Source organism: Lathamus discolor, chromosome 3, assembly GCF_037157495.1.
Source record: "Lathamus discolor isolate bLatDis1 chromosome 3, bLatDis1.hap1, whole genome shotgun sequence".
In the NCBI taxonomy this organism is placed as follows: Eukaryota; Metazoa; Chordata; class Aves; order Psittaciformes; family Psittacidae; genus Lathamus; species Lathamus discolor.
Window position 1 is genome coordinate 127,485,295 of NC_088886.1, and position 26,511 is coordinate 127,511,805.

At 49.8% G+C, this 26,511-nt stretch overlaps 1 protein-coding gene across 2 annotated transcripts in view; it reads left to right on the plus strand.

Annotated features, from left to right (window-relative positions):
* Positions 1 to 880: 880 nt before the first annotated feature.
* IGFBP2 (insulin like growth factor binding protein 2) overlaps positions 881 to 26,511 on the plus strand; it is a 63,805-nt gene continuing 38,174 nt past the window's right edge. The window contains exon 1 of one of the 2 annotated variants that reach the window (XM_065671547.1): positions 881 to 1,400. In XM_065671547.1, the coding sequence (XP_065527619.1) occupies positions 998 to 1,400 (403 nt within the window). In that variant the 5' untranslated portion in view covers positions 881 to 997. The remainder of the gene's footprint in view (positions 1,401 to 26,511) is intronic. The other variant, XM_065671546.1, reaches the window with a different exon arrangement.

Here is a 26,511-nt window from a genome sequence, read left to right on the forward strand (position 1 = left end):
TTGGCTTTGCTGTTAATGTTTTTTATTTGTGAGATAAAGCCACCTCTATGTGATACCCCTTGTATTTAAAATCCTTTGTGTAGCCTGTGACAGTCCAGCAGCAGGGAGAGATGAGGTCTGAAATGGGTATATAACACCAAAATCCTAGTTGTACCCAGGGTTTCAGACACCCTCGTGGGGCTTTGCTGCAGGGAGACACTGAGTCTGCTGCAGATGGGCTTGGTCTGAGGGTGCAAACGCCTTGTGAAGAGCCAGGCTAGAGATGCAGGCAGGCCTATGGACATAGAACCCTGCGTCTCCAAAGGGGCTCACCTGACATCGGGATCCGGCTCCCATGGAGCCATGGTGACTCCCAGGCCCAGAATATGGTGGGGGGCTGGATAGTGAGACTTCCCCTGAGCCCAGGTTTTACCCTCCCATCTCCATGGTGGGACCTGGCCTGAAACGTGGCTGCTTGGGGCTCATCTGGCACTTCCGGGGCAACGGGGTGAGCATGGGCCCCCACCTGCGCCCCAGACCAGATCTCGGGTCTCTCTGGGGGTGTGGAGAGCACCCAGTTCCCCCCCAGCACTGGATGTCCCTGTGGGGAAGGACCGCAACCCTGCTGTGGGGTAGGATCTCCATCCCTCCCTGCACTAGGTGTTTGTGCCCCCACTTTCACACCCCCGTTTCCTCTCTGGGGCATCCCCAACCTCCGGCACGGCAGCCCCCGACCCCCTCCGGGTCTGATCCCCTCTCCGCTTTGGAGTGGCCCCCCTCTTCCCACCGGGGCAGCCCCGACCCCCTGGGGGAGGTGTGCTGGTGGGGGGCGGGCGCGGGGGCGGCTCTAGGACCCGGCGGCGCCGAGGCGCGCCCGGCCCGGCCCCGCTCCGCTCCGCGCCGCTCCGATCCGCGCCGCGCCGCTCCGCTCGGCTCAGCTCCTTTGCGCGCCGCGCCGCGCCGCCGGGGGGCCGAGCGGCGTGTCCACCTGCCGGCCCCGCCGCCCGTCAGTCCCGCCATGGCGCTCGGCGGGGTCGGTCGCGGCGGCGCGGCGCGGGCCGCCTGGCCGCGGCTGCTGGTAACGGCGGCGGCGGCGGCGCTGGCGCTGGCGGGGCCGGCGCTGCCCGAGGTGCTGTTCCGCTGCCCGCCCTGCACGGCGGAGCGCCTGGCCGCCTGCCCCCCGGCCGCCCGCCCGCCCTGCCCCGAGCTGGTGCGGGAGCCGGGCTGCGGCTGCTGCCCGGTGTGCGCCCGCCTGGAGGCCGAAGCGTGCGGCGTCTACACTCCGCGCTGCGCCGCCGGCTTGCGCTGCTACCCCGACCCCGGCGCCGAGCTGCCCCTGCAAGCCCTGGTGCAGGGGCAGGGCACCTGCGCCCGCCGCCGCGACACGGCCGAGTACGGCGCCAGCGCCGAGCGCCCCGCAGGTGAGCAGCGCCCGGCTCCGCGCACCCCGCTGAGCGCACCGCGCACCCCGGCGAGCCGCGCACCGAGGACGCGGCACCGAGCGCCCCGCGTGCTAGGGACCGGCGACCCGATGCTGGGGGCAGGGCACTGTGCGCCGCGCTCCGGGCGGGGGGCACCGGAGACCGAGCACCGGGTGCGGCGCGTTGTGCACTGCGCACCGGGCTTGGGCGCTGGGCACAGCGCACCTGGGACCCAGTGCCGCGGGGCACCGGCACGTCTACGGAGTCCTGAAGGGTGGTCTGAAGGGTGTACTCCCGGGGCAGAGGGACCCCTCGGGAGGGTAGGGAGAGGGTTCCCTGCGGGAGAGGGGAGAGTCCAGGGAGGGACCAAGGGGGCAAGAATGAAAAGGCGATGGAGGGGCGAAGGAGCGTGAGTGCGTCCTTGGGGGAGAGGGGAAAATGTTTTTTTTTGGGGTGCAGCTACCCCTGGGATTAGAGAGGTTTCCTGGCACGGGGCAGGAATCCCAGGGGTGGGGTGTAACGGGGGGAATGTAGGGACTTCCCCGGGGCGGGGGGCAGGTTGGGGTCTTCTAGAGAAGAAACCCTTTGTGGGCAGATAAGGGTGAAGTTCGGGGAGATGCAGTTGAGGGGAGTGGGAGCCCTTAGCGAGCAGAGGGAGGTGGAGGTTCAGATTTGGGGTTGGAGGCGTAAAATCAGTCCGGAGGGTGGTGGACCCCCAAACGTACGGGGAGCAGCAGTGTGGGAGGACCATGTGCTGCTTGGTGGGAAGAGGGTGGTTGAGGGACTGCGGGGCTTTGCTCTGTGGGGAGCCCGTTCCCTGTGGGTGCCTTCCCAGCAGAGCCCACCTCGGAGCTGCGGTGGCCACTGCCCGAGCCCGGGAGGGTTCCCGGTCCCCTCTATTCCCCCCGATCCAGGTACCGGCTGCCGGAGGAAGAGGAGCATCCCCCGAGGGCACAGCCCCGAGGACGGGGACGCCAACAGGCTCCTGACCTGTTGCTGCAATGTGTGTGGGAGGGAGCGCTCTTGGGGATGCCGATACAGCAGAGCTTGGGTTTTATTAATGCTTCCTCTCCCTTGCGATCGGCCGCAAGCTCTTTTTCCCTTTCCGTGGAATGCTGAAAATTGCCGAATCAGGTCTGGGAGTAGAAACCAGCACTTTCTCCTTTGAAATCACTCCTTGACTTCTGCCTCCTTGTTGGCTTTGCTCCCTGGCTATGACTGGGGCTCTGACCCTTCTTTGCATAACTAGTTCAGCAGCACAACTTTGAATTCCCTCCCTTCTCTCTTGTTGAGGCTTTATTGAAAAGCGCTATGAACCAGGCTGTACCTCCTGGCTTCGCTCTCTAGGAGAATGGGAACATAGCCAGGGACCTGCGCATGCTGCTGTGGGTACCTGTGCGCCCTAGTCCGGGTACCTGTGCACCCTGCTCTGCTTGAAGGGGAGAGATGGAGAGAGGGGAGTGAAGAAAAAACAGCAGCAGAGAAAATAGTGCACTTTGCAGGATGCTGCGTACATGCACCCAGGCTGCAAATGCTGCAGTCCCTGCTCCTCTTCCCCCCTCCCTTGCCCGGCTGCGAAGGGCTATGGAGAGCTGAGAGTCTGGAGAACGAGTTGATGTGAAATCTTGCTTGGCTACAGAATATGAATGTCAAGGGAGTGAATTTTACACTCTAGAAGAAGCCAAGGGCATGTAGATTTAAGGAATCTGGTGCTGACTTCCAAGCTTATGCTTTTACAAGAAGTTGGGGTGAGGGGAGAGAGCATTGCAGTGATGGATTGAGAGGTGACTTTCTGAGTTAATGATGCTTTTTTTTTTATTTTATGGACTTTACTTCAAAATTATGTTACTTGACTGGATGTTTTGCTTGATTTTATTGTCTTTATTCTGTTACAGTGGGTGTGATTTATTTAACCATATCTCTATGTGTAATACACGCACATATAAATAGCACACTTTAAGAGCACTTTAATGTATGTGGTGTTCTGTAATGTCCATAGGGGGTTAATAATAAAAATACTGGCACATCCTTAACCAGCATGATGTGAAACATGCAGCTGGAATATTCAGAGTTCAGCATGTCTTGGCAAAGGATCTTGGACACCCAGAAAAGGGTTTGCTCTCTTCAGATGACAAAACTTTTAACAGGTTGTTGTAGCCATTAGAAAAAAAAAAAACAACCCCAAAACCAAAACCCCAAACCAATACAACCAAACCCCCAACAAAAACAAAACCCAGTCTGCCAGCTTCACGTGATACTATTCTGTTCGGACTCATGCTTCCATCTGCAGCATGCCTACAAAGCATATACTAGGGAGAGTTTGCTTTTTGTTTAAAGCAGTGACAGGGAAAGGACTCTGGCACCCAAAAGAGCAGGGATTGGAATTTGCTTTCAAATGCTGATGTCGGGCCAGTTTCAAGAGTGCCCCAAGAGCAGGTTTTTGCCTGCAAAAGGCAGGTGTTGAGGCTCTTTTTTTTTTCCTTTTTTTTTTTTCCTTTTTTTTTTAATGTGCTTAAAGGTATTTGCCCTATTTCCCCTTTCCAGCTTGAAAAGACTCCTTTGGCTGGTTCAGGACTGGAATGCAGAGCTCTCACTATTCCTAAATTAAGAGGTTGGCAAGTTTTTTGTCCCTGATGAGAGGCAGAAGGATTGCCCAAATGAAACAAGGAATAGAACTCCGCAAATTCTCCTGCTGTGGCTCCAGCATTGTTTAGTCTTCCACTTAGGTCTGTAAAGCCAATCCTGAAATGGTTGTAGGCGGAAAGTAACATAAACCACCGTGTAGCTAGGAAGCAGGGGATGTTGCTCATTGCACAAGAGGCTTTGGGTATTTTGAAGATGCTGGGAATGCTGGAACTAAATAGCAGCAGTCTGTGGAAATCAGGCTGAGAACTTGTACCCCTCTGGGGAGACGAGTGCTTGAACTCCCACCAAGGGTGGGAGCAAGATGGAGGCTCAGCACCTCCAGGGATCAGGGCCTCTAAAATAGTTTTGATGCCACTGGACCACACTCTTTATTTCAGGTCATCACTTAACAAAGTTTACGTACCCTAATGGCTGACTGGAACTGCCTGAACTGGGGACAGAGGGTTGTTATTGTGTGTGCAAAGCTCGCAGAGTTCATGCCAGTCTCGAGTGTGTTTATTCTTTCAGCACCTCAGAGAGGTCGCCACGCTGTTTTGCAGATGGAGTAAATGATGTGCCTGAAATCCACCAGGACACAGGGAGCAGAGTAAGGGCTGTCTGTACATCATATTAGCAGTCTGTTTCTTGACAGATAATATCCCAGTTGCTGAATAGCCACCTTCTCCCCAAGCAGGGTCAGGGTGGCTCAGGTCTGAATGGGTCCTGGAGACACAACATGCTTTGGGAGGTGTTTCAGGTACCATTGGAGTCTCTCAGCTTCTCCAGTCTCTGGGGATGCTGCCTTCTGCTTTGGCCATCATGAACTGGAACTGGGGGCTTGCATGGTCTTGTCCAGCTCTTGTCCTTTTCCCTTCCTTCTGATGTGTTTAGATGTCACCTTGTGTCAGAGTAGGCTGGTTCAGAGCTAATCCTGCAGAAAGCCAGCCCCAGGAAACAAGTCAGTGGTGTTCTGGCAGATCAATGCCCTGAACTGGCAAGGTACAGCAGGGTGCCGGTACTGCTCCATGACAGGAACTCGTGCTAGGAGATGGATCAGGGCAGATCTTAGCGATCTCAGCAGTGTCCAAAATTGTCTTGCCCAAGTTATGAGAATAGCTGAAAATCATCCATTTTCTTCTAATGGACACAAGGTCCTAGGAATAAAATTTGTTCCACTGAAAAAAGACGTTCTTGAGCCACTGTTCAAAACTGACCAGTTAAGGGAATTATCTTTTTTGCTTTGGCAGTGCAGTTCAGTTGGGTTTGTAGTATTGTTTTATTTTGTTGTCAGGATATTTGTACTAATTCCAAGGGATCTGCCTCAGAATCCACTGCTGGCTATTGAGTCCTGCTTTGGAATCTCAGTTCTTTATTAAAGCAAATGTGGTTTTTTTAGTCCATGACAGTGCAAAGTAACCTTTCCAAATGGCAAGAGCTGTGCAAAGAATGCGGCCCCAGGCAAACTTGAATGTGCATGGCTGGGGTTGCCTCATTCACCTGGTCAGGGACTCCACTTTGAACTCCCATGATATAAAAACAGCATCAAAATAGTTAACTGTTAAAAACGCAGCTTGTTTTAGCATCCAGCTAAAATCCTTATTTGGGTAGCCCCAAATGCCACACATCCTTCCTTACTGGTCAAATGTCAAAACCTCCATTTCCCCTTGGCAGACAGCTGCTAAAAGGCAATTTAATGTATTGCTCCAAAACACAGAACACTCCGAGGCTGGAGGTAGCATAATATAAGTGGAATTTTAACAGCAACTTGAAAACCATGCCAGTAATGCTATGAGTGCGTCTTTCATGTCCACTGAATTGCCAGGAAGACTTCTGCTTTTCTCCTGCTTTTATAAGGAAATGAAGCATCCATCACAATCTGCATGTATCTGTCCTTCTGCCCCCACAACTCCTGACCCTGTTAGTCAGGTTGGCCAGGTCTAACACAGTTATGAACATCCTGAACGCACTGTGCTGCTCAGAAGTGGGCGAGGGGTAGAGGAGAGCCAGGCTGTGAGTGTCTCCCTCATCCATTGCTGGATGCCTTTTGAGGCAGAAGCACAAGAACAGGAGGGAGGTTAGTTCCAAGTGCTGCAACCAGGTGTTCAGGCTGGCTTAAGCAAGTTTGGACATTATTAGACACCAGAGAAGCCAACTGTAAGAGCCAAATCCACAGGAGTGTTAATACCTATCTCCAGAGCCACTAGAGCGGCTCTGCCCAGGATAAAACAAGAGTCTGCAAAGCTCCTTGCCTTGGAAAAAATACTGAAGGTGAAATGCAGTTACTAATAGCTCTAAGGATAATACATGATCAAAGAAAAACCACACAGCTCATCTGTCCTCACTGCTTCTGGGGCTTTGCCGGTAGGTGGACCAGGTCTCCAAGCTCGTTTGTGGTAGTTGTCTGGTCAAGAAGTAACCTGTTGGGCCCTGTACTGACTGTCATCTTTTAAGTATTAAGACAATAAATAACATCCTGTGGAGCAGCTTCTTGAAATTAATGCTACCCCTGCCTCAGTCTCACTAGACTTTGCTGTGTTGGGGTTGGTGGTTGTGTGAAAATGGTGGTTTGGAAGGAGGGGGAAGCCTGGGAAGATTTCAAGGCTCTGGCCCAAAGGAGGAACATGTTTTCATGCTGTCCCTTGGCAAATGATCTGTTTCCTTCTTGCCCTTTGCAGTTGTTTCCTTTCCTCTGTGTTTCAGGCTCATACTCGCTGAGCATGGTATTTGTCAAGGGAACAGCAAGAAGCTCCGTCTGTGAGAAAGTCCATGTCGTTTCTTTTATCCACATCCAGGAATTGAGCTGGGATAAACAATTTGGGAGGCAAAACAGTGAAAACTGGAATGCGAGAGGTGTGTTTGTGTTTGGCTCTCTTCTAGACCTGGCTACAGTATTAGCTGGGACTGATTTATCTGCCTGATAGTCAGCTGTCACTGCTGTCCACAAACACAGCTGGATTTGTGAAGGCAGGGTTTCATCCCAGTGACCAGCAGCACTCCTGTACCTGCTTTGCCTGGTCGCGTGTTCAGCACTATGGAGCAAGGAGGAACAGCAGTTTGTCCAGTGGCTTTCTTGTGTTTCTGCTTGGATTGGGCAATTCCAGCTTCCTGAGCTTGGCCATTTCTGCCTTCCCTCCTGGGTCTGTGATTCCTTCAGGAAAGAACTTTTGCTCCAGGCAGAATAAGAGGAAGGCCAATATAAAATGTAAAGGTGCTTTTCAAGCTTTTATGTTAATGGAAGGAGGGCGGAGCTTCATGGTGTACTGAGTTTCCAGGTGAAAGAATTCCTGCTTTCTTTCCCTGAATCAGGGTGAAATATGCATCTTTGATTCAGTGGCTGCTTAGGAGATTCGTTCTGTATCAGAGAGATGCAAAGCCGGTGCCTTTGCATGCGCTTCCACTACCGCTTCCACCCATCTTCACCCTTGGCTCTTCCTTGGGGAGATGCTGCCTGAATCAGTGCGTGCGTGTCCAGTTTTGAGGGTGTCCTGTAGCAGCAACACATTGGGCTTTGCTTCCAACTTGTCCTCGCTGACTGCATCTGCCTGAAGAGGCGGGTTTGTCCTCAGTGGAAGAGCGAGGCTTTACCTGACGGCATTAGCCTTGTGGAGAAAGCTGTGTTAGTGCTCGATGTCTGCCTGGGGAAGGGAGTTGTGTTACCTGTTCCTTTGCTGCGTGCCATGCAGCAAGATCCTGCTTGACAGGTGTTGAGTGTGCTGTGGGACTTGGAGGCTAACCATGGTACATGCTTCTGAAATGGACTTGGGAGAGAAGGAAAAAACCCTTCTGGGGGTCCTAATGTGTTGTGCAGATTATTCTTGGTTGTCTTTCATCCCTGCTGAGCTGATCTAGTGGCAGTAATGCCCCACTCCCTCCCTGTCCTGGTGCTCCATCCTCGTGCTCCATCATACAACTCTTGGTCTTTGGACCCGGGATAAACAACGGCAGGGAGTTAGCTCAACAAAATCTTCACTTTTCTGCCAGTTTAAGAGATTGCAAATCCGGTCTTACTGTTATTTCCATAAAGACAAACTACCTTCAGCAGACTGACTGAAACATCTTTCCCTGCTTTCAGCAGTCACTGCCAGCAAGCTGGGAGGTGTTTCTCATTCACGAACTGGCCAAGCGTGACCTCATTAAACGTGCAAGTTGACATCTAATTACAAGTGAACGTGATGTGGTGGCTATCCCAGGCACAGTCTTAAGAGAAAGGGGTTAGTGTACAGTTATTGGAACTTTGCAGCAGCCCAGCATTTGACAGCTTGTTGTAGCTGCATTATTGATTGTCTTCTGTTCAGTGTTTTGCCCACATGTAATTTAGCTAGGTACCAGGGGGAATATAAAGTCTCTTGCTGCATCAGCTTATGGTAGGAATAAAATGCTTTAGAAAGGAAAGGGTCAGCAATCATGTGCCGTTCTTATGGACTGGAATACTGGGAAACATCAGGTCACTTTTATAAGCTTTAAACTATCCTTTGACATTGCAGCTTTTATTCTGAAGAAAGCTGCACTGTGCCTCTTGGCTGGTAAGGGAACAAGTTCACTGCCTGGTGCTCTCTGTAGTCAAAGATCCCATTAATTCTGCCGGCTGCGAGGAACGATTTCTTGGTATTTCATTGTGGACTGTAATTGAGAGTGACACAAAGCGCTGGTGGGAATTGGACTGTGTTGAAATCCCTGCTTTCCGTTACAATTTTCTGCAGATAAACCAGCTCAGGTGGGATGAGGGGATTTCTAATGCTCTGCCCTTGAAATTAATAACGTTTCCAGCACCCTAGTTGCTGGAGGCAATTTCAGAGAGGTGTTTTTGTGCCTCCTTGCAGCTTGTTCTTGTAGCCAGGTGATGCAGGATGCCTACACCAGTGACATGCTGTTGCAGTCACTTGCATGGCATCGTCTTTGGAAGAGTCCTGTAGTCCTATAATGTTGGGAAAAATTTAGAAAGCTTTGCCCAGTATTTCTGCTTGAGACCACAGTTAGATTTGCTCATAAGATCTTGTTTTTCATACTTAAGCCAGGGCAGCCTGTTCTCAGCTCTTCTGGCTAGTTGTGGGATGCCCAGTCCATGCTAATGGATTTCTTTTGGTTTGGTGAGGAGGTTGTCTGATAACCTTCCCACATTTTCCTCTTGCTGGTCTAGAAAAGGGTGAGCACCTGGTGTCCATGTTTCAGGAATGCTTGCTGATCAGTCTGGGGGGACTGGTGGGTGCAGAGAGCTGTTGAAGGTGTTTTTGTGGTTTTGGGTGTCCTCCAAGACCTTTTTTGATACCTCCAAAGATCAGGTGTGTGTCCCTCAGTATGACCTATCTCCTGCAGGATAAGGAGCACCCTGTATTTTAGAAGTCCCAAGTTCTGCTCTTGAGAGGAGTGGGACAAATCCTGAGCAGCCCCAGTGAAGGCAGAAGAGCAGAAGCAGTGAAACTGTTCAGGATCTGTCCTCTTTTTTCATGGGGAAGGTTCCTTGGGGGTCATTTTCTGTTTGGATCCAGGAGGTTTTGTGTGCAGTGCTCGGTGTGCCATTGGGCTGCAAGCTGAGCCAGGGGTAGACACAGGGTTTGCAACCGGCGCGATGTCAGCCCTCCCGCACAGCCCATGTGGAAATGCTTGTCTCCTGTTGCTTTCAGCGGGCGAGCGGCTCGCCTCCATCTGGTGCTGTTTCATCTGGCACTTCAAAAGCAAGCAGAAATGGGGAGAGGAATTCAGGTTTAGCAAAGAGGAATGGCGTGAGGAGGAGAAGCAGGAGGGTGGCCGGCAGAGAGCTCCATCCTCCTGTGCCATTGGAGCCTAGCGCTGGTGCTGGGGCATTGCCCCATAGCTCCAGCTGGGTTGTGTAGTTGCGGAGGCTGTAAATAATGTAAGGTGGGTGGCTCAAGGGCTCCGCATGGTGCCTGGTTTGTGTCCGCTGGGTCTTGGCCCCTGGGAGAGTTTGGAGTGGAGGTTGTAGGTTTGGAGTGGTTGGCCACCATGGTGTTTCTCTTTGCAGTGGGGTTAACCCAGCAGTCCTGGGACTTTCCGTGGCTGTTTTTCATTACTCCTGTGTCACCCTGGAATGCCTGTGCTGAAGACAAATTCCAGTTCTATTGATGAATTATGTCTTACTTCTTGGGCACACCTGTCAGGGTGCTGACCCTCCACACCATAGCATTTCTAGGTTTGCAGTTGAACCAGTGTGAGGAAAATGCCAGGTGATAACGCTATAACAAGACTTACCACTGCTTTCTGGAGGCTGGAAGAACTCCTCCATGCTCCGAAAAGGTATCTCACAGTCCAGCTGATCAAGGACAACGTTCTTGTGCTGGAACCTTCTCTCTCTCTGCACTACTGGGCTCCAACAGCCATTCTTTTTCTAGCATAATACCCACACTAACCAAGGGCCATAGGTTTGAAATGATCCCAGATGTGTTAAGGGCACCTTCCTTTCTTCTGAACATCACATGAATCCAGATTGATAGAATTGCAGGGAAATCACTGCTGCACCATCTTCTTCTGACTGTGCTGTGAACGGACAGGAACATCATTTGCCATGATGGAAACTGGGATGAGGAGGCCTAAAGGAGTGGCTGGCATTGGTAGGGGACCTATGATCATTTGGCATGATGGAAACTGGGATGAGGAGGCCTAAAGGAGTGGCTGGCCATGGTAGGGGACCTCTTCCTTTGGCCATGATGAACAGCAAGTGCTGCCTCCACAGCTTGTGCAGAAGTGGTTTTGTGAGGATTTCGTTTAGACTGTTAGAAATCCAGGTTGTGACGGACAGTCCATGACACATGACCTTTGGGGCAGGTCTGGATTTCTAGTGGTGTTCAGGGAATATTGCCATTCCTGGGACTGGTGGTGGGACAACACCAGAGGTACTATTTAGGGGCTACCCCTGTAATCCATCCTGAATTTAAAGAGCAATCCAGAATTGGGAGAGAAAAAAGAGACTGTGGCAGAATGGTGCCTTCTTACACAACAGCTCAGATCCCTGTGGGTATTCTGAGTCATTTTGTTGTTGTTGATTTTAGTGACTAAAATAAGTTTATTCTGTGACTTTTTTTCACTGCCAGGCCCCACAGGCCCTGTCACCTCCAGAGTGCAGTCAGCGAGACAGATTCCATTAATTCCTGTGCATTATTGAGGGATTTCAGTTGATGAGATTCTTGCCTGGAATTTCTCTGTGGAGGAGCCCAGCTTCCCATTGCCTGCAGATGGGACCTGAAAAGCTCAGCCTCCTTGTATACCCAGCTGGGTAGTGGGAGTACAACCTCTGATGTCTCTAGGGTAGATTCTTTACCCTGCTCTCTTCAGCTGGCACTGAGAGCATGGCCAAGGGTGGGCAGGTGGAAACACGTGGTCCTCAGAGCTTTGGATAATGCTAAAATACCTGATTTGGGTTGACTTTGGAGGTCTAGGAAGGTCTAGACTTCTCTGCGCATGACTGGGGCATGCTTGGTCTGGGGGCACTGGGAGGAATTTGGCATGGAGCCCTCTGAGGCAACTGTCTTGTTTAGCAAAACTTGGGCTCTGGGAGTCGGTGTGAGGGAATAACAACATCCACTTTGGTTTCTGCAGTCTCTGTCCCAGGGGGCCGGTTGGGTGTTGCAGGATGCCACAGGAATCCTGCTCGTGACCACAGCCAGATTAATGGCCATTTTGGCAGCTTTTCAGGAGTGAGGAATTTGGCCACTTTCACAATAATGGCTAGAAATTCCACATGAATTAATTAGTTTTATTACAGGACATGTCCTTCCTGCTCCTCCAGGGCTGCCTGAAACACTGAACTCATTACTTGAAGAAATAAAAATAGTACTAAAAATAAGAACTGGTATCCCAAGCCTTTGTAAGGAAACACTGAGAGTGTACCGACAGCCTCCACCAGATGTGCTTCCCAAAATGTGGCTTGTGGCCAGATGAGATCTAAACCCAAATTTTAGATCAATTGCAGCCACTAAAACACCCCAGCCTGCTCCATGATGGTGTCTTCTCAGCCTCTTGGCCCTTGATCAGCTTAAGCCATTTATCTTGGCTTCTTAATGACTCCCACAGTTTCAACTCGATGCCGTTTAAGTCTGACACTTGGATGCTGCACAGCGGAGGCTGCGCACCTTTAGCCTTCTCTCCCCAAGGGATGGGTTTCCAGAGCGCCATTTCTGCCTTGCAAGGACGTTGCTTCTATGGCAGTGAGTGCTTAGAAATGCCCTTGGGAAAGGGTGCTCTGCATTTGAGTTTTGATCAAGGCTATGCCATAAAAATGACAGCATGGGACTTTGGAAAGGTCTGCTCGGGAGCAGTCAGAATAACATTAGATTGAGTAAATATTTTGGGAGCCTAGAGCTGATAACTTTCCCTTACTTACTTTGCGGGGAGGCAGCCTGTAGAAACTTACTGCCTCTCACGTGGCTTTTGAACAAAGGTTGTCCATGGACAAAGTGTGCTTTTATTTTAATCCCTCTTTAGAAGCGCTGATGTCTTGAGATTTGACTGATGTTAAGGGCAGGTGTGCAAAATGCACTCTGTTTGCTGGTCATTCCAGTGTTTGCTTTATGAATACTGCTTCAGATACTTGTGTTTGGACAGGGGGTTCTCCTTTTGAGTCTAGCCCCTCCTTTCTGCTTAACCCTACTGTTGTGAACCAGAGCTTAACTTGTTTGCTTTCTTTCCCTTGTTTTGGATGAAGTGAGTCCAACACTGCAAAGCTGGTGAGGGAGGTGGTGAAGTTACTGCAGGTCCCACTGCACAAATCAGTTGCTCAGCCCTCTTGAGAATTGTGACCCATCCTGCAGGGACTGAGGCCAGCTGAGCTGACACAGGGCTGAAACGCAAGATTTTCCGTATTAACAAAATGTGCCTACCAAAAAAAAAAGAGTGAAAAACAATAATGCAGACATAGATTCTTCTAATCTCGGACAGTTGCAAGGCTTCCATCTTTCTAGTAATGTTTGTTGTTGATTTCAGCCATTGCTTTCCCCCTTTTTTTCTTTTCTGTTTATTCTTTTTATCAGGCTGGTTTCAAGGATTTGTTACCTTAACCCCTGGCCAATAGGCTAGTCCTGTACACGCTGAAACTGACCTTTGCAAATTCAGACTACGCTTAAGGCACTTGGGCAGTGCAGATATGACCAGGCAGCAGACCATCCTGGACAAAGGTCCCTCAAGCCCATAATCCACCCTTAGGTGGTAGCCAGCTGGGAATTCATGAAAATAAGGGGTGAGCCTTGTGAGGTGGGCACAGTGCTATGGAAACCCATCAGGCTGCCGCCACCACTCAGACCATGGTTTCAGGGATTCCCAGTGCGTAGCCCAGCCTGCTGGCTGCTCACAGTGGTACTGTCTTTGTTGGGTGAGCTGCCCTCCTGACTTCTAGCAGTGGGGCTTCAAGTGCTGGGGGAGGCAAGAAAACCCTCAGCTATGTGCATCACTGCCGTGTCTTGAGGCTTTGGGATAGGAGTTTCTCCACATACGAGACCAATTCGGGCTTGCTCCTGTGGATCCCGTTTGCTACCTGTTCCCATTTCCTGCCACCTGTATATCCAGGAGCATCAGCCATGGTCTGAAGGAAAGTCTCATCACTGGGGCTGTGCTCAGTGGGAGCACAACCCTGCCCAGATCTGTTTCTCCTCTTAGTTATGTGCTAGGAGAGTTGGGCCTCCATGTTGTGGTTATCAGCAGCGTCTTGTTCCCTGGAGCTGATGTGACCAGCAGAGCTGAAATGTCTCAGCTGACCTAAAAAGCTGCTTGCAATTAGAATGCAGCAGCCCCTATAAATCTTTAACTGAGTCCATGTTTCTTTTTTCTCCCCCTAGTTTTCTCTTTTATTTTTCTCTGCCCGTGCATTCTGCATATCCCCTCCATGGCATCCCATGATGAAGCAGCATTTTTGGCAGTTAAATTATGCATCTTGCTTGTCTCCTGTCATCATTACCCATGTTCGAGACTGACACTGAGCTCGGTGTTGAGCATGTTAATGCTCCTGTGGGAATGTTTACAGCCCACCGCGGGCTGCTCACTGCCGTATAAACTATGTCCTGAGAAACTGCAGAGTCTGCGGTAAGCTTTTGCAGCCCTTGAAGCAGTGGACTCCCATCAGATTTACAAAACCTTTTTAATGGGGGAAGTTCCCAAAATTTTGCCCAAAGGAGGTGTGAATGGGTGGGACTTGAAGCTGTGGAGCAGAAAGCTCTGCAATGCAAGACTGCAATCAGTGCGGTAACACAATGAAGAAGGTACTGCTGTGAGCAGGCTGGGCTGTGCTTTGGAAATCCCTGGAATCATGTGCTGAGCGGCGTCAGCAGCGTGACCTGAGCTGAGCTGTCTGCCTGAAGCTGGTACCTGGGGTGTGTTGTGCAAGGTGTGCAGTCTGCCCTGTACTGGAGTAACCCCGAGTTGGGCTGCTCTCTTCTCTCTCCAACTGTGTAGGTGCAACACCTACAGGGCATGTAGCCACAGCCTGGCAGGGACTGGGACACTGCAGATTAGATACTGTCCCCGTGATGGAGCTGGGGGTGCTAGCTGCGTTGCAGGAGCAATGCCGTGAGGTAGGGTTGTTCATCCTCACAGCTCAATGTGGAGCAAATGAAATTTCCCCGTCGTGATGGTGCGGATGGCTGCTTTGCAGAGCTGGAGATGCGGTGCTGGTTCTCCTCCACTCTAAACTTGGCTTCACGCAGCGCAGGGGCTGGTGCAGCGCATGCTGCCATCCTGTCCTGACATGCATGTCATAGAGTGGGGCAATGCTGTTTTCAGCATGTGAGTCAGACCCTGAGCAGCCTTAGGCCAGGGCTGCAGGTTTGTCCTTTGTCCAGCTAGACACATGCAGCCAAGGCACAGAGTGGGTGAGACTGAACATCCCCCAAAACCCTGCAGCTCCCCAAGGAGCTAGCACAGGGACCTTCAGTGGGTATGTTGCAATGCTGCCTGGAGGGCCTTCTGTCCAGGGGCTTTCCTGCAGGGACATACTGGGAAGCAGGAATATCAAGTGACTGAACGTCAACGGTTACATTCCTGCCGTCTGAAAAGAAATCCCTATTTTCTGTTGGCTGTGAAAATTAGCTTCCCTTTTCTCCTCCCCAAGCAGGCGAGCTGGCTCCTGGTGGCCGTGCCCTTGTGGCGGATGCACAGGACGGTCCAGGTCAGGCTGAAAGGAAAACTCCTACTGGGGAATTTTAACTGTTGTGTTCCTTTCTAAAGAAAATGTGCAGGGCTTTTCCTGGCCCTTGTGAAGGCCAAGATGCAGGTCTGTAGCTGGAACAGGGTAAGACTGGCCTCATTTGGGACCTCTTCTGCGTTTTGAGTGTCCCCTGTGCTGCTGTCTGAGCTACATGGGGTGGGGGCTGGTATCCGGCTTTTTGTTATTCACGTAATTAATCTCATCCCTCCCCAAATGTGGTTCTGCTGCTCTGCGGCACAGACTGGCCGTGGGCACCTGTGTTTGGCCTTTGCTGCACCATAAAAGCCTGACCAGGCAACTGAGGTAGGTACTGCTGGGTGTGGTGTTCTTGGGGACACTTACCCTTTGGTTCTGGAAGACTCAGTGATGGGATTGTATCTCAGGGGAGCAAGTTTCTTAGCCTGAACATCTTGGTAGTTGCCCCAGTGATGAACACTACAGAACCATGGTGTTGCCACATGTCACCTAGTTTGAAGATGCTGGGGTGAAGAAAACACTGAAAAGGCTCCAGTGCAAAATCCACTGGGATTTTTTTGAGTTTATTTTCCAACAGCAGAAGTCTGGACTTTTGTGGGATGAGTGCCCACCTGGTAAGGAATGATCCAGCAGCTGCTGCACCCAGGAGCTTGGTCCTGGTTTGCAAAAGGCTTTTAGGGGCTCTCGGGGATGTCCTTGGTGCTGGGAAGAAAATACTCACCATTGTACCCAGCCCCTCTTACCTTCCTCCTTTGCTGCTTTTTTTTCTCTAGAGCCCTGTATGTTTTCTCAGTTCTGGTTGGGGTTTCTTTTGGTCAGCAAGTTTATTTTTTTCCTGCTATAAAAGTGCTGCACTCTCTTTCTTCCTATTGTTTCCTCTTGCCACGTTTCTGCTGGCCTCACCTCTCCCCGTGCCTGCTCTCAGGTTTACTTTGCCTATTGTCAGCAGGGTGCTGGGAGGCTCATTTTGACCTGTCTGGCTCGGTGAAGACCTGCTGAAACCTGCCGGTGCTCCGGAGAGAGGAGCCGTCAGGGGCTATCCCGCCAGGGTGGGAGGGTCAGGCACAGAGCTCTGCGTGAGCATGTCTGGGAGCTCTGGGGGTGACCCAGGCTGGGTTTGGAGCACAACGGAGCCCACATGTTGGTTCCTGCTTGGGACTGATCCTTTCGGGTTGGCTGCCAAACCATTAAATAAAACAAAAAAGTAAAAAAAAAAAAGAGAAGAGCAGAGTCTAAGGTTTTATTCAGGTAACTTTGAAATATTGGTGTCTCCTTTAGAGCACAAAGGGGTTTCAAAACAAGTTTGCAAAGATGTTGAGGTAGACTAGCAGATAAAGATTTTACCATTTGAGCATTTTTAAAGAAAGCAAAGGGAATGAATAGCCAGACTCTCAAAAGAGGCCGCATGGAGCATGCCACCAGTTCACACAGTGACCCAAGATGTGCAGAGAGTGGCCTCAGACTCTTCCTTTGCCCAAAACAAGAGCAGTAGCTGGAGGAGCCCCAGGATCTCTGGCTCAGTGGCTGTGGAATAGTTTAGCCCCAAATGGTGGCTTGTGCCTTCATTGCTCATACCATTCTGGCTGAAATTGTGCCATAAATGTACTCCCTCGGTGGAGCTGCTGGTGCCCAGGCTCCCCTCCACCCAACCGGCCCCAACACTGACCATGATCTTCCATTTCTTTTCCTTCTAAAATGACCAAAAAGAAACCTTGGGTTTGACCATAAGCAGATCTTTTTGATTTGGTTGCTGTTATTGCTGTGATTAAACCCAAACAAAACCAAACCCCATAACATTTTCTGTATGTCCGGTTTTATTTCCTTTTACCCAGGTCAAGAGCCAAACCATAAAGCCCAAAACAGACCCCAGGTGTTTGCACTGTCCTGGTCTTCATGCTAACATTCTGTTGCTTTATAAAAGAATTTGGACTACTTTAGGGTGCTTCTACTCAGTCTCCTTAAGTGCATTTGGTGAGAGCTGCTTTTCTCTGTCGCAGCTGTACTGAGGGGTTTTAGTCATGGCACCCTCCCTCCAAGATGCGGCAAGGAAAGGCCATCAAGAAGCTATGGAAGGAATCAGAGTGATTGTGAACCCAAGTGGCCTTTGGAGGAAGGACCTACAGTGAAGTTTTCCTGGGGATGTCATTGATCCTCCAGACGGGTTAAATGTCTGCATCTGTAGCTACCCCTTTTCCCCAGTCCTGCAAACTGAACAGGGTTTTCCTGGAAGCCCGTCCCAGAGCTGGGGCTGATGGCTTGCTGTCACGTAGAGCAGTGCATGTCCAGCACCTGGACTGCACTTGGACCAGTGCCTGTACAGTTTCCAGAGGAGGGCGGGGGACAGCTCTGCAAGGAAAGTTTCCTGGGTTTCAGTGAATCGAGTGACCATCAGAGCACGCAGGCTGAGACATATGCAGACCTTCATCTCTTAGCTCTTTCTTTCCAGTTACCGGTGGTGCTGTCTGTCTCCTCAGCATGCAAATTCCTCTCTGCTTTGCATCACCCATAATTCAAACCAGTGCAAATTGCTTTCCTCCTCTGCTGATACGCATTTTCTGACTTAGCATTTCTGCTGCCATTGAGTTTTGGCCTTCACCCTTTGGGGGCTGGCACCCACAGAACCCATCTGAGAATGTGGCCCTTTGTGCTGGAGCTGTTTGCAGGAGCAGGGGAGCTTTGCCTTCCCTGCTGCGATCCTTTTTGGCTGGCGAACGTGTGCCCTTTTCTGGTGGGGAGGGATTTAGGGGTGAGGGGGAGGTGAGAGGGTTCCTTGTGCTGGAAGAAAAATGATGAATGACTCTCTTGTGCTTCTGAACAAAACCAGGAAATCGGGGGGGGAGAGCAAAAAAGGAGGAAATGAGAAACAGTAAAGAGGCCTCCTCCGCCTTCATATAAGCAATCACTCCACAGCATCTGGAGCCCAGTAAAAGGGCCATTCCCAGGAGACCTTGCACTCACCAGCCACACAGATCTCCTTTATTGCAAACTCCCGGGGCTTGCACCTCCACTTCCCCTCTGTGGGCTCAGGAGACAGCCCTGCACCCAAAACTGGCTTAACCAGGGCAAACCAACGCTCTGTTTCCATGGCTGTCGGCACCGGAGATGCGTGTGTCCGGCTCGGCTGGCAGGCTGTGGTCTGGATCTGGCCCGAGGATATGGTTGTGTTGCTGTGGAACCAGCCAGAGCAGCCGACACGGTGTTTGTGCTGGCACGCTGCCTTGCCGCGGCAGTGCTGACGGTACCTTGCCGGCCTCACGTTACAGCAGCGCAGATGATACAATACTCTGTCTGGCGTGAAATCTGCTGGAGTGGAGTCATCCCTCCTGCCATCTCCCCCACAATCGTTTTGGATGCTTTCTATGCTGCAGGGAGGAGAGTGGAGTTGGTCACTGGCCATCATGGTTTGGGTGTGGTTTTAAGCACCCTCAGGATGGAGGTAGCATCTGGAGAGCCTCTGGCATAAGCTACTTAGTTAAAATGATGCGGGAATATATAACTCTGGTGGGGCTGGAGGTGATGGCACCTCAGCAGGAGTATGGCTGATGAGGTCTCCATGAGGAGGGTGGTCTGGCAAAGCTCTGCTGTGCCTTGTTCTGACACAGCCACATCCACCTCCATCCCTGCATGGCATTCAAAGCACACTGCAGTTTGATGGCTCAGTTTGAAGAAGCTCCTTTGCTGTTTGTTAAAAAACATATCTGGTAGGGACTTCGACAGCCCAAAATATTCTCCAATGTAACCTCACTGGTTTAGGAACAGAGACCCTATTTAGGAATAGAGGGGAGTGCCTCTCACCCATTTGTAGCTGGAGATGATCATAGCCGAAGCAGGTGAGCATTTTCATCATCCCTGCCAAAACACGGGCTACTAATTTGGTTGTAGCTCTTATCTCTGTGTTGTCTCCATCAAGTCTCACCTGACTTTAAATGTTAGGTGAGAGGGGGATTGATGGGTTGTTTCTCCTTCCCAGGCTGAGAGAACCTCTTGTTCCCTCCCCTGGGTGTAAGTCTCTTAGTGTGGTTTATGCGACTGTTGTCCTCCAGTATGAGGACAGTGAGAGTTTCTGACATGGCGTTTGGGTCTTGCTTGGGAATTTTCAGTGTTCAGGGTTCTGTAAGAGAATTGTTGCTAGCAGTAGTTATGAAGATACTGTAGACCCTGTGTGCTGATGGGTGTCTTTATTTCTTATATCCAGAGACTGTATTTTCAGCTAAGCTTTAGCGCAGCGCTTGCTCACCTGCTTTTGTGACCCCATTTTCATTCTTACAAATCTGGAGGATCAGGTGTGTGTCTGAAAAATACATTTGCTCTCTTGTGTGAGCACGGGAAGAGAGCTTTCTCCTTTGAAAAGGTCAATCTCAATCACTGCCTTGGGTATTTGCAGCTGCTTTTGAAATCTCCTGTTATCATCTCATTAGCAGAAGGGGATCCTCATCTTATTTCACAAATGCTGTGACTTCAGTGTGTACCTCTGCTTGGTGCATGCGCAAAGGAGCTTCCTCTCAAGAGGCTGTGGAAAGGTACGGCGCGGGTTGTGGGTGCTCATGGAAACACACAAGTTGCAGAAGAGTCTCAGACACCCCCTATTGCGGGGAGAGAGAGTGAATAGTTAGGGTGCATCCTTGCAAAGCGGTGGCTTCAGGTTTTCCCTAACTAGATAATGGTGGGTTAGGCAGAGAGGCAGAGATTTGGGCTGTTCATCTGGGCAGCCCCCAAGTAAGTTGGTTGGGCTTGGGAGGAAAAGCAGTATTGCTCTTAAGTTTAGAGCAGCTCTTGGGGGTGCTCGGTCTGTAGAGGGGTTTGCTGAGAGGAACAGTATTGTAAAAAGCTTCAGCTCTTCTGCCGACAACCCACAGGGTAGCGGCTTCCTGAACTTGGTCTATATCTCCCTCGGTGTCCTTGGCTCTGGGTGCTCAAGAAAGTTGTGGGAAGCCGGGTAGTAACTCCACTCTTTCCACTGCCTGTGTGAACCCCGGGGTCAACTTCAGAGTGACCCCTGAATTGCACAAGTTTGGGAGCAGTGATCAGAAAAGGTACTCTAAGCTGTGTCTGCAAGGTCTGAGCTGTGCTGCTGCGAGCTCCCTAGCTGGAGCGCAGTGGTGTCTGTGGCAGGTGGCAAGGCTAAGTGCTAAGTTTTGTGTTTCATTTGGTCAGGAACTGGGCTGGGAGCTGGGTATTTTTTTACAGGAGTTATGTTAAAATAGATGGGGAAAATTTAGGTCATTGTCCCTGGGCCAGGGATGGGGCTGTGCTGAGTCAGTGCCTGTTGCTGCTGCTGTATCAGATTCTGCACTGTAGTGTCAACATCTGGGGAAGCCCCAGAGCATGGCAGCATCCTCCACGAGCTGCACCCTGTGCAAGGGGGACTTTGTGCTCTCGTTAGCACAGACCAGCCGCCTCTGAGCTTGGTGAGTTTACTTTCTCCGGAAGTCACTTGATTTGAAACCCTGTGTTGGTTGGCTGGGTGATTGCTGTATTTTGGTCCTGAACCTGTCAAATTAGTTGGGTCCACTCAAAGGTAGAGAAATCTTTGGGCTCATCTTCCTTGGGAAAACTTCCTGAGGGACGTCCGACTCCTCTGTGGTTTCCATAACACCACGCTGAGGTGTCTGTGAGTCCTGATGTCTTACTAATTTGCCAGTAATGATTTTTCTTTTTGAGTTATTTTTAACAGGCGCATTGTGCAACTAATGGGCTTTTTATTGGTGGTAAACAAGCCCAGCTAGGCAGGAATGCTGCCGAGGCTGGACTGGCAGGCTTGCTGCTCAGTGCTGTAGAAATAACTTGTTCACTTCTTTCCTTTTAAAAAACAAAAGAGAGAACCTGTGGCTCTCCTGCAGCCAGACCTTATTGCTCTCACCAGCCTCCCCCGTGGAAGCATCGGCAGAACAGCTAAGATGCATCCGCTGCATCTTGTCTCCTGATTTTTGGGTCTAAACCTGCCCTCTGCATTGGTTTAAGGCGCTGTAACCTCTGGCGGGGAGGTTATGGCTTTATCTACTGTAACTGGATTGTGCAGGGCCCAGTTCTGCCCTGGCACAAAGAGGTGCTTCTTGCCCGGGTATGCCTAGGATGCTGTGGGCTGAAAGCATGGAGCTGCTGGATCTTGGTGGGGGTTGTGGAAACCCCCTTGTCTCTTACCATGTTTCTTGCTTGATAAACTCAAAACTGGCTGTGGACACAGCATTTCAAATCCTTCCTGGAACTGGACTCGTATTGGAAGCTCAGACAGTCAGGGGAAACAAGTACTGCTGCAGAGTGTGTAGCTGTTGCCTTGAGTGTGGCTGGTGATGCTCCGTAGGTGAGACCTGGCCTTTCTCTATGGCACCGTGGTTGGGGCACTGGAGCTCACTCCAAGCTCAGAGCTGCCTATGGGCTCAGCGTCTGTCCCTGCAGTGTGTGTGCCTCCACCATCCAGGGTAACCTCTAGAGAAAAGTATCAAACTTCGTGGCCAAGAAGAGAGTGCTGACCTATTTTGGACACTTATTTATATTCAAGTTGCTTCTCTCTGTCTCTGTGAAGAAGCTGTTGTGACTTCAATACTTTAAAAAAGTTTTTCCCCTCCTGTAGCTTTTGTTTTTAACAGGATATAATCTAGGGCTATTATCTGCAATTTCCAGTAGTCAGAGTAAATGTCTTGTTACCTTTTCTTTTCGTTTTCTTGCAGAGAGAATACATGTATAGAGCAAAGCCAACTCTAATACAGCTAAACCTTTAGCTGCATTGTGTCTCAGTTTTCACAGGTTCTTTAGTTCTTGCTGCTATGCAAAGTTTGCAGGCCAAAATGGAAAAAAAGTTGAAAATGTCACTGCTGTCTCTGATCATGATTCACAATAAAAAGTCATCTAATGTAGGGTCACAACAAATTATTGAAAGCAGTTTGGTTTAATTTCTGGTTGTTTTGGTGTTTTTTTTAATACAGTTTCTTTCTGTCACTTACTGGCTGTATCACTTCACTGAAGTCTTGATCTTCTCCTGAAATGTCTTACTGGTAAAAATGCTTTTAGGGGTTTTGTCGTGTTTTGACAGCTAGCTATTCTCTAGCTTTATATACTGCAGTTCAGAGTTAATTTCCGATGGTTTTTAAATTGAAACTGTAGTGTCTGGAAAAAGTTGATTTATTGGAATAAGCATAAAATTTGAACAGCTTGGTCTGTGCAGCCATATGTGTGCATGCCACTTAACCAGCAAGAAAAACAGTAGGAACATGTTAGATACTTAACCAGCAAGAAAAACAAAAGGCAGGTGCTGCGGATGTCACCCATATGAATGAGTGGTGGTTGGTTTAGTCCATTGTATTTCATGATTGTTCGTACTTCAGGAGCTTTTGGTGTATCTGTTTTCTTATCTTTTTTTTGTATGTAAGACCTGACAGAGCAAGAGTGAAAAAAATGGGAATTGCTTGATTTATGGAAATTGCAACCCCTTTGGCTTCACTAGCCAAGCTTGCAAATTCACTGAACATACCCGCCTTATGCTTAACTAGTTGTGCCCTGTGTGAGTGCATCTATGTGAATGTTATATCCAGCTCCCAAAAGGTCAGTGGGAGCCTTTCCGTGCTTGTGTTTGGCTGCTCAGACTTAGACATGGAGGGACCTAAGACCCCTGCAATGCAAAATACACAATTTTTTAATATTACATGTGTGTAAATGGTTTCAATGGACACCATTTCTCTGCTTTCAGTAGAAAGTTCTAGGTGACACATCACCCTAACAAAGAACATAGCTTAGAGAAATGATGGGCTCCAGAAGAGATTCCTTTTCTTTCATCTCCTGCGTACCATCCATAGGCTGCTGCAGATGAGCATTGCTGTTGGCATCTCCTTATCAAACCTGCTGTGGTGCTTTCACATCAGCCAGAAAACCAGGAGTTTACCAAACCCATCTGGGATCTGCTGAATTAGGCATGATGGAAGGCTGGTGGGTCTGGGTGCCCAGGCACTCTCAGGAATTAATGATGTGTATATAGTTTGGATTAGTTTTATCTATAGAAGGTTTAATGCAGTATACTTATTCAGAATTTAAATGCTCCTTGTTCAAAGTAAGCAGAATTCTCCCTGCAAATAAGAAGGCAAACTCAAAGAAGGGATGCTCTGTATTGTGTTGGCATGTTTAACACCATTTAGGTACTTTACTGTGAAAGCAAATTCAGATTAAGCTTCCTCTGTGTAAACAAGCCAGTTGAGGGATTCTGTTGTGTGAACTGATGCAGTGAAGCAGAATTTTTAAAGGACATCCATCCTGAGCACAGGGAATGACCCTGGAGCTGGCAGTGACTACCCCTGGTTGGTAGTGTTGGCAGAGCTGGGGATGGAGAACAGTTTAGGGAAGGCATTACATGCTCCACTTTAGTGCTTAATCCTCATATATCCTATATATATGGGTCTGAAGCCACAATTTTCCTTTGCTGGAAGCTCATGAAGAGGATATTTTAATTTTCTCTCAGCCCTCAAAATTCAGTCCCTTGTACTTTGGCTGAGTTGTATTCACGGTGCACGTGTGTTGGCTCCACATCTTACACACCAGAATGTCAACAGAGTAAATTCTTTATAAAGTCACCAAGGAAAACTTCTGGTATGCTGGATAGTCAGTTTCTTGGAGAGGCTTGGATCTCAACCTGAGACTTAGGTGTTCTTTCTCTGTGTTGTTGCCACCGTACTTGTCTCTAAAGCAGGAAGACTGATTAAACTACAGTGCACCTCTGTTAATTGCAAGTATGGTAGGTCCCTTAAGTTTCACATTGGTTTTTATTTTTCATGTGGTGAGTAATCATGCTCACACATCCAGAGGGTTGAGGAAAGAGCAGTGCACAGCAATTGCTGGATATGCATTTCAAAATTCCCTGTGGAAGACTGTCTAATTAGATTTAATGAGCTGGCTGGTGAGCATGCACGTGCGTGTGTGCTTTCACCACCTAACTAACAGGATCAGAAGTGCTCATGTGTGTCCAAGGTAAACTGGATGAGTACGTGGGAGAGATGTTTTTGCACTTGCACAGTACAGGTTTGAAGCAGACTCCTACCTGTGTTTCTCATGTCTATGCTGTAATAAGAGACTTCCATTGGGGGGGTGAAGCATTTGATAATGCTGGCAGTAAACTGGAAGTGAGGTTTGCTGTGGTTTCATTTTCTCAGGTAAAGAGGGATCGAGCTGAGTATCTTTGGCAGTTGATAGCCCATCTTCTGTAATGTACTCCCAAGAGCTGTTGGTGCAAGGGGTAGCAGAGCTACAGTAGGTCACAGGACTTGTGCCACCAAGCTACCAGGGGAAGGTTTTCATTTCACTGGAGACATGGTCAGGGAGCCTGGGATTTCAGTGGGTGAGATGGTTTAACAGACATCAGGTTTGCACCTTGCTGTGTCTCGGGTCTGCTCCACGGACTGGTTTCCCATCCCTCCGCTGCTGGAGACAGCCCTGAACTGGCTATGTGTGATTTAGCTTTTTTGGAAGGATCGCAGCCATGGGTCACTTCCCTGTTTCCAGGAAGGACCAGTCAGGGTAGAGAGCCATGCTGAGAGGGTGACCATTCTAATGAGGGGTTTCTCCTTGTGTTTTTTCTTTTTGTTTTATTATTAATTAACCTTTGTTTTCTGTCAAGAAAGCTGTCCCCAGGCATGACTTAGCAAGGCAAACATGCCCGGACAAAGGGAGAATTAAGTCTGCACAGAGGGAGGGGAGAGGGTTACACCTCTAATTACTTTGTGTGCATGTAATATTTTTTTTCCCCTCTGGTGACTGATGGGTCTTGAAAGGACTTGCTGGGATTGGTGCGTGATTCACTGGGGCAGAGCGTGTTCTGGGCTGAGGCTGCGGGCTGTCTGGGCCCCGGATGCCAAGGGCAGGCAATGCCCTGGCGCTGGTGTTGCTCATGCCTGAGTCAGCACTTGTGCAGCACAGTCAGGCCATGGGTTTTGCTGCTTGTGCCCCAGCTGAGCTGGACAAGAGGGTGGAGAGGCTGGGCTGTGCCATGTGAGCACTGTCTTGAGTGGGGTGGGAGCACATTGAGCAGCGTTTCCTAGTAGCAGTGTGGGTGGTCAGAGCCATCCCAAGCTGATGTGAAGCACCAAGCTGCAAAACTGCCTTTGCCAACCAAGGAGCTAGAGAAAGAGGCAGTCCTGAGCCCTTTTCATGCATCCCTACCCCCAGATAGGGACACAAGTAGGGAAAAAAGGTACGGTGTTCTCCCACCCTCCCAATGAGCAGCAGCCTCCAAACTGAACAAAACTCTCCTGAACAAAATAGAACCTGGATTTGGTTGGGATGGGAGTTAGGACTCATTAAGCTCATGTGGGAAACAAAAAGAAGAAGGAAGGGAAACTGGGGTGGAGATGTAAAATGGTGAATAAGCAATGTGGGACTGGTCTTCATGGAAAAGGAAGAGAAGCTGGGGCTGTCTGGGAGACGGGAGGAGGAACTTGCAGAGTGGCCTGCAGTCCTGGCCTTAAAGCTGATGGATTATGAGGGTTTGGCAGAGTTGGGGATCTGGTTTTAGGCGATCAGTGTAAAATATGATGTGGGATTCAAGGAAGGAGTTCCAAAGCCTGTGGGCTTGGCTCCTAAAGATCCCACTGGAGGGAATGCATTTTAGCCTGATTTCTGTAAAGGTTTTCCCTTTCCCACTATTTTTTGATCAATTGACCAGCTCCCTGCAGGTGGGATGGTGCACAGGTCTGACCAATGATTTCCTTCCTGAAAATTTGGTGGGAATCACTGGCCAGGTACAAGAGGAAAGGCTGTGCTAGTGCCTGCTTGGAGAGGAAAGGCTGTAGTGCAGGTTCAACTACCATGTTAGACATCAGGACACGTATGAGGGTGCTTGTGACTAAGAAGCACTCATGGTAGCACTGCTTCTGAGATGGCTGGTTCTCCCTTTGGGAAACAAATATACTTTTTGCATCAGAATCATAGAATTGACCCTTTTCCTTAGAAGGGTCATGGAAAAGACCCTTAAAACCATTGAGTTTAATCATAAATCTGACACTGCCAAGTCCACCATTAACCCATGTCCCTAAGCACCACATAGGCTACACATCTTCTAAATATCGCCAGGGATGGTGACTCAACCGCTTCCCTGTGCAGCCTGTTCCAATGCTTGATAATCCTTTTGGTAAAGTAAGTTTTTGTAATATCCAGTCTAAATGTTCCCTGGCACAACTTCAGCCCATTTCTTATTGTGTTATGGCTTGTTTCTCGGGAGAAGAGACCAACACCCACCTCTCTACAGCACCCTTTCAGGTAGTTGTACAGAGTGATAAGGTCTCTCCTCAGTTCAGGGATGGCCTCTTCCCCCTTCTGCCCCCCAGTTCCCTATTCTCACCAGGTGAAATGCTTTGGACACCCTCTCCTCTTGGGAACTGCTGCCTT